Below are 7,920 nucleotides of genomic sequence, written 5' to 3' on the forward strand. Positions count from 1 at the left end.
TTACGCCAGTCAGGGCTGGAGGATCGGGGGGGGGGGATCCCTGCAGGGAGCCGTGAGTGACAGTCACTGCTCTCTGCAGGCATAGATCGAGAAGTGAGCGAGCGACGGTATATGTTCGCTCACCTCCCGATCTACTGAGCCGACCTGTGACAGTTTCATTGCCACACGTCGGCTCAGATTATGAGGCTGAGTGAAAATCACTCGCCTCATAATCCTCCTTTAAGCCCCCAATTATACTTGAGGTGAGTGTTATTAGGTGACTTAGTTTTTTGCTTGTTTTTTTCAGAAATTCTTAAGGCTTGAGTATGTTTGTTTTTGTCAATGGAAAACTAGTTACTAGATGGGGAAGGAGATGGTGGTTAGGCATGAAATGCATAAGAAATGATTCCTGTATACATTTTTCAGCCACTGCCATAGAAGTCTATGGGGATGAATATGTGCAATATTTACATAAACCTGTAAAGGTCCAGCACTTAGCACAAGCTTAAATGGAGAGAGATGAGACCTGGATCAGTATTGTATAGTACTTTAAAACTGTTTTGATTAAACACCACATTCTCTTATACTTTCAGTCAGAAGACATATATATTAAAAACTCCTCCATTAAAGTGATTCTCTAGCCAAGACATTTTTTACAGGGTTATTCACAAAAGGGTGACGAGTTTGGAGAAGGCAGGAGAAGTGAACAATGTAGACCAAAATAGCTGATTTGAAAATGAATCTGCAAATCTCACTTTCCAGTTCAGCTGTGTTGTCCTAGATTGTTCACTTCCCCTGCCTTCTCCAAATTCTTCACTCCTTTGGGTAGGATTGCACCGATACTGGTACTGATGATATCGGTGCCGATACCGAGTATTTGGGAGAGTACTCGTACTCGCCCAAATGCTCCGATGCCTAGCCTGATACTTCCTGTATCAGGAAGCCGGGCAGCGCCTCATTACACGCTGCCCGGTTTCCTGATTGGCCGGGAAGCGTCTCCATGCTCTCTCGTCACTTGTGATGAGAGAGCATGGAGCCGATTTCACGGCCAATCTGGAAGCCGGGCAGCGTATAATTATGTGCTGCCCAGCTTCCTGATTGGTCGGGAAGTTGGCCAATCAGGAAGCTGGGCACTGTGTAATGACGCAGCCCCCGGCATTCTGATTGGCCGGGAAGCCGGCTTCATGCTCCCTCGTCATCTCATGACGAAGGAGCATGGAGCTGACCTCCCGGCCAATCGGAAAGCAGGGTGCGGCGTCATTACACGGCGCCTGGCTTCCATACTTGGCCAGCAAGACGGCTCCAGCTGGCTACCGGAGGAAGGCCGCTCCTGGCTGGAGAGGCCCCGGGGGTGGCAGGCTGGACATGCCGAGGTGAGAGGGGGCAGAGATTCACACTGCAGAGACATGCTTGATCTTATTCTTATTATTATGGGGATTCGTATGGGTCGGCTTTCTTGTTTATCGGGAAGCCGGGTGGCGAGTCATTACACGCCACCTGGCTTCCTGAATGGGATTTCCAGTACTCTAATTGGTATCGGCGAGTACCACAAAAAAAAATTATCGGTGCATCCCTACTTTTGGGAATAAACCCTTTAGTTTAACTTTCAGCCTGTTATTACGAAGTGAACAATCTGGGCCAAAATAGCTGATTTGGAAATAAATCTTCAGATCAGCTCACTTTCCAGTTCAGCGATGTTGTCCTAGATTGGTCACTTCTCCTGCCTTCTCTAAACTCTTCACCCTTTTCTGAATAACTGTTAGTTTTGGATAGAGTGGAGAAGGGTTTTAATCTATGTCAGGGTTTTATTGCCTTCTAAAGTCTTGTTGATATCACCCCACTTGTCCCAGTAACAATGTTGTGATTAGAAAAGAAAGAAACCTCCAATGGTGACGCATTGGGAAGGAAATCTCCAATGGTGACGCATTGGGAAGGAAATCTCCAATGGTGACGCATTGGGAAGGAAATCTCCAATGGTGACGCATTGGGAAGGAAATCTGATAGAGATTCTAGCTTCCCGTATCTAAAAAAAAGTCTTATCTGCAAAGGAGGTTTTGCATTGCTGTTTTGTTGGAGATTCACCTGCTCCTCCTAACAGGGTCAAGAGAGCATTAAATGCTAATGGGGGATCTAATCCTCCCCCACTGTATAAAAAGGAAAAAAATAAATGTTTTGGCCACATATATACGTTGTGCTAAAATGTACTAAGGAAAGTTTAACAAACAATTGCTTTGTCTCCTCAGTGTCATACGTCTTATTATGCAATACCTAAAAGAAAATAATTTGCATCGTACATTGGCTACATTGCAAGAGGAAACTACGGTGTCTTTAAACACTGTGGACAGTATTGAGAGTTTTGTGGCGGACATTAACAGTGGGCATTGGGATACTGTCCTGCAAGCCATACAGTCACTTAAGCTGCCAGACAAGACACTCATTGATCTCTATGAACAGGTAAGGATGTAGTGGATAAATGCCATTTATTTTGTATAGTATTATGATCCTGTAGTATGTGACTTCCACATTTTTATAATTTTGCTCTTCTATTAGTTTTTCTTTTATTACATGTAGAGATTTGTATATTAGTCAGTAGGGACAAAGTAGATTAATTTCTTTGTCTAACGGCTGCTGAGACAAGATATCAGTAACACTGGAAGTGCATTGTATCAACGTGTTGGTCTACTCAAACTGCACTCTAAAGCTGGCCATACACTGCTTTGATTTCCGACCAATTCTAGGTAAATCCGCTGAAATTGTAGCCGTAGGTGGCTCCGTCGACACCACTCAAACCCACAAAAGTTGATTAAAAGGAGCCAGGTGAAAAAGTGTCTGCTAAACAATGACTGCATCCAGTCAGATACAATTACTGTTCAGGTGTTCAGCAAAAGAGATTCCTCCATCCACACTCTTTGAGCATTGATGGAGGAATCGAGAAATTTCAGCAGAAATGTAGCAGTGTATTGCTAGCTTAAGGAGGAGCAATAAACCAGAACCATTGTGTAGCACTGTGCAAAGAAGGAGCCTAAAAAGCAAACATGGCTTCACACTTCTGTACATATATCAATACAAACTGTACTTGGAAACGAGGTTTTTAACACCTTGATATGATTGGGGGAAAAACTATACGTGTAACAGAGATTGACTAATCTTCCTGTTTGCCTTATGGAAAATATATATTTTCATTGTAGTCCTTTGAGGAGTCCTCTAGGTTCCTAAATATTTTTATTGTATTATTTTTAGGGATGCACCGATATATCAGCCGCCAAAACATATCGGCCGAAAATGGCACTTTTGGCTAAATGCCGAAAGTGCCATTTTTGTGCCGATACATCGGCGCATCCCTGATTTCTTTCCTCCCCGCTGGACGCTGCTCTGTGTCCCAGCGGGGAGGAGAGAAAGTGACAGCCGGCCGAGCCCTGTGAGCGGCCAGTGTCTCTCCTCCCACACCGCTCGGCCGCCTATCGCAGAGCGGTGTGGGGGCGGAGACAGCGCTGTCACAGGAAGCTGGGCTCTCCGCTCTGCTCGCTCAGCCTCCTGTGTCAGAGAGGAGAGCAAACACTCAGTGATCAGTGATCGCTGAGTGTAGATAATTGAGGATATGGTATGGTTACTATATCCTCAATTATAAATGAATGGCAGTGATCTACATCACCTCCTGTTCATTCATAGTTGTAGTTATAGTAAACATACTCTGTCCTCATGTTATGAATAAACAGGAACACTCATAGAGGATTCCTGTTCATTGATAACAGGGGATACAGAAAAAGAGAGAGGACTTTGTGTTCTCAATCTCTTTTTTTTTTTTTATATTTTAAAAGGGAAATATCAGGGGTCTGTTTAGACTCCTAATATTTCCCCAAAGCCCATTAAAGTAAAAAATAAAAATATTTAATAAATAAATATTAAAAGTTAAAATGTTCATAAAAATTTGAAAAAATTAAAATAAAAACATTTTCGGTTTCGGCCTGACAATTTTTATGTCTCTTTTTGGTTTTTAAATTTCTATTTCGGTGCACCTCTAATTATTATACAGGATGTTTATAGTACCAACAGTTTGTGCAGTGCTTTATAATAAAAAGGAAGACATTACAGTTAAAATAAAAATGGCAATGCTCTGTTGACTTCTGTAAAGGTGAAGCTCACACAGTAATGAAAACCTGACCAATTTTCCTTATTTAAAAAAAAAAAGGAAAACATATTTACACAATATATGCTGGCTCTACTTTCTACTTAGGCACAGTAATCAGAGAAGCTTTCTGCGTCTCTAGCTTGTTGCTAGAGTGCAGTCTAAATCAGTGCAGTCTGTTATCCAAGTATTCCTTTATCAAAGATACTGATTGGACATCAGAGCGAATCTCTGATCTATGTATGAAGTACCGTCATGAATATTGCATTATAAATTGCTTATGCTTGTGAAACCCTATTTAAAGTATTTATATTATATTGCACAGTAATTAATTCATAGCATTTTAATTTTATGTCTATTTTTCCTTAAGCATTGCAATAGTGTATGTATGATATCTTATTTGTGTTTTATTGTTACAATTTCCAGGTTGTATTGGAATTGATTGAACTTCGTGAATTGGGAGCTGCCAGATCTCTCCTGAGACAGACTGATCCCATGATCATGTTGAAACAGACCCAGCCAGAAAGATACATTCACTTGGAAAACCTCTTGGCTAGATCATATTTTGACCCACGTGAGGTATGTTTTGATCTGAAATAGTTTGACTTCTATGGGGTTATTGTAATAACGGTACAAAACGCTATCGTACAGAAACACTTCCTAACCAGTCAGGTTTCTGCTTTCAGTAATTTTTAATGAACTTGCATATATTTAATCTATTTTTTTTTTTTTTAAATACTCCAGCAGCTTTAGTTTGGATATCTTCCTTTTAAAGAGATACATTTAAAATGGGTCAGGTCACCTAAAGGGTATGTTGATAGGAAGAAAGAGCAGAGTGACAGAGATGAGCTGATTAGTCTTTTGTTCTTCTTTAGGGCTGCAGCAACTAATTGATAATAAGAATTGTTGTCGATTTTAGTTGGTTTCCGATCAGTTACATTTTTGCTGCCGCTCTGCTTCTCAATTCTACTCCTAGCTGGGAGCCGCTGCATGCTGTGGTGTGTTTACCCTTTAATCAGAGGGGACACAGACCACTGAAGCCGCTCGATCCTCCTCTGATGCCGCCCGCGATAATCCTCTGCTGCCTCCGATGCTGCCCACGAACCGCCTCCGCTGCTCCCCCATGCTCCCTCTTCTGCTGGCGCTAGAAAGCCAGCGTCAAGTCTCCTATCCAGTTCCCTCCTCTGCTGATTGACAGCAGGCAGTGGGCAGGTGCAATAGCCTGCCTGCTAATGGCTATTGCAATTTAAACTAGCCAGTTGCTCACATCCACTGCCTGCTTTGTTTACATTCAGCTCCCTCAGCAGGCAGCTGTCATTCTCCGGTGAAATGGAAAGGTGACACGAGAGAACCTGTCAACTTCAATAAACCATCACATAAGGGGCTTGTGAGCCCCCATGTGATGGCAATGAAGTAAAAAAAAAAATTAAAAAATACTCCTTCCCCCCCAAAAAAAGTTTTAACTCCCCCGAACTCACACATACTAACAGAAACGCAAGTCAGGTGCACTTGCATACGAAAATGAGGATTTCGCTACACAGGTATTGCTGCATGCGCCAGAGTGAGGCCAATATTCATGGCTAACTCTCAACTGATGACTGGGACGCCTGCCTTTACACGCAAATAATGACATCCCAGTCTTAGTCCGTAGGGTTCAATATTGTGTTGGCCCACCCTTTGCAGCTGTAACAGCTTCAACTCTTCTGGGAAGGCGTCCACAAGGTTTAGTTGTGTGTCTTTGGGAATGTTTGACCATTCTTCCAGAAGCGCATTTGTGAGGTCAGGTACTGATATTGGAAAGCATGCGCTGACCCCGCTTTGTCATTACGTGTCCTAACACTTCGTGGCTGAGTTGCTGTTGTTCCCAGTTGCTTCCACTTTGTTATAATACCACTAACAGTTGACCGTGGAATATTTAGTAGCAAGGAAATGTCATGGATGGACTTATTGCACAGGTGGCAACCTATCACGGTATCACGCTTGAATTCGCTGAGCTCCTGAGAGCGACCCATTCTTTCACAAATGTTTGTAGAAGCAGTCTGCGTGCCTAGGTGCCTGATTTGTATACACCTGTGGCCATGGAGGTGATTGGAACACCTGAATCCAATGATTTGGAGGGGTGTCCCAATACTTTTAGCAAGTGTGTGTGTTTGTAATATATGGTTTGATATTTTATTATATTGACGTGAAGTTTTAAAATTCAGATTACTTTAAGTCCATGAAACTAATTAAAATGTCTAAAATAATACATACAAAGGTGGCAATTAATTATTAAAAAGGTGGGAAAAGTCAGTTTTCGTTTCGGTCTAACATATTCTGTTGCGGGATGTGTTTTGTGGTGCCATTCATTTCAGTGGCATCGCAAACGTGCCTCCCGCCCGCAGTGTGATCGCCCACACTAGAACACCTAGTACTGCAATGACGTGCGTTCCAGTGCAGTGTAATTGCAAAAAATTTGCATGCAGTTTTGTTCTGAAGTAAACTTTATAACACTGCAATTGTTGTCATATGTATTTTTATTCCAATTAATCGAAAAAATAATCGGCCAACTAATCGATTATGAAAATAATCGTTCATTGTAGCCCTATTCTATAACTGTCCAGTCACAGACTCGATGAAAAATGAAGACCTGTAAGTGTTACTTAAAGGTTAATTCCACTTTCCTTTTATGGAAAATAGAATTACTGCCAGCAATGTGCTCCCTCTCCGGCAGCCGCAGAGGGGAAGGAGCAAGTGCAGCGGTGTGGGGTAGAGGGAGCAGATTAGTCATTTTCCCAAATTCGCCTGGAAAAGGGAATTTACTCTAACCTAAAAAGAGAAAAATTAGATCTATTGCCAGACTGGGCCATGTGGTGTGGCAGAGCTGTGTAAATCTCAGAACTGCTAAACTGTTTAAACTGGTGCCATCTAACCTACTAATAAACTTGTGTACTCACTCAAAACACATGAATACCTCAGAATTGGATGGAAACAAATCCTTTGCTAGGTAAAATAGGCCCTATTGGTGTGTTTGCTTTAGAGCTGCAACAACTATTCGATTTAGTTGATTAAAATCGACGATGGAAAACGTTGTCAACGTTTTCCATCGTCGATTAGTCGGCCATCTATTAAATTGTCTGTTCGTCACGCCGCGCACGCCATGCCCACCGCACACACCACGGTCCAGCCCCCGGCTCTCCTCCAATCCTGGTGCTCCTTACATCTAGCTGGGCCGTTGCGGTCACATGACGGGTGCCAGGGATGTGAGCGCGACAAGTGTGAGCCGGGGGGGCGGGGACGATGGCTGGGGACCAGCTGGCATCCAGGCTGAACTGGCGGCTGCGGATGGGGGACCCGGAGGACGGGGAGAGGGAGCAGCCCAGCATGAGGGTCTTCAATCCCTACACCGAGTTCAAGGAGTTCAGCAGATCAAAGACATGGAGGGAATGTTCAGACAGTGAGTGCCCCGAGGAGCCTGGAACCCGGGGAACCGACACCGTGCACCCTATTCCACCATCATACCTGTCCTCTGCACCCTATTTCACCATCATACCCGTCCTCTCCATCCTCTCCATCCCTGCACCCCATCCCACCATCATACCCGTCCTCTGCACCCCATTCCACCATCATACCAGTCCTCTGCACCCCATTCCACCATCATACCAGTCCTCTGCACCCCATTCCACCATCATACCTGTCCTCTTCATCCCTGCACTTCATTCCACTATCATACCCGTCCTCTCCATCCCTGCACTCCAATCCATTATCATACCCGTCCTCTGCACCCCATTCCACCATCATACCCGTCCTCTGCACCCCATTCCACCATCATACCC

The 7,920-nt window shown here is 43.7% G+C and overlaps 1 protein-coding gene across 1 annotated transcript in view; it reads left to right on the top strand.

Moving 5' to 3' along the window:
- The window catches only part of SMU1 (DNA replication regulator and spliceosomal factor), a 20,357-nt gene that overhangs the window by 1,832 nt on the left and 10,605 nt on the right, over positions 1–7,920 (top strand). Inside the window, exons 2-3 of the mRNA XM_018562998.1 lie at positions 2,223–2,433; positions 4,532–4,684. Coding sequence (XP_018418500.1) covers positions 2,223–2,433; positions 4,532–4,684 — 364 coding nt within the window. The remainder of the gene's footprint in view (positions 1–2,222; positions 2,434–4,531; positions 4,685–7,920) is intronic.

The sequence above is a fragment of the Nanorana parkeri genome, unplaced genomic scaffold (genome assembly GCF_000935625.1).
Source record: "Nanorana parkeri isolate BGI_ZX_2015 unplaced genomic scaffold, ASM93562v1 scaffold621, whole genome shotgun sequence".
NCBI classification, from domain to species: Eukaryota; Metazoa; Chordata; class Amphibia; order Anura; family Dicroglossidae; genus Nanorana; species Nanorana parkeri.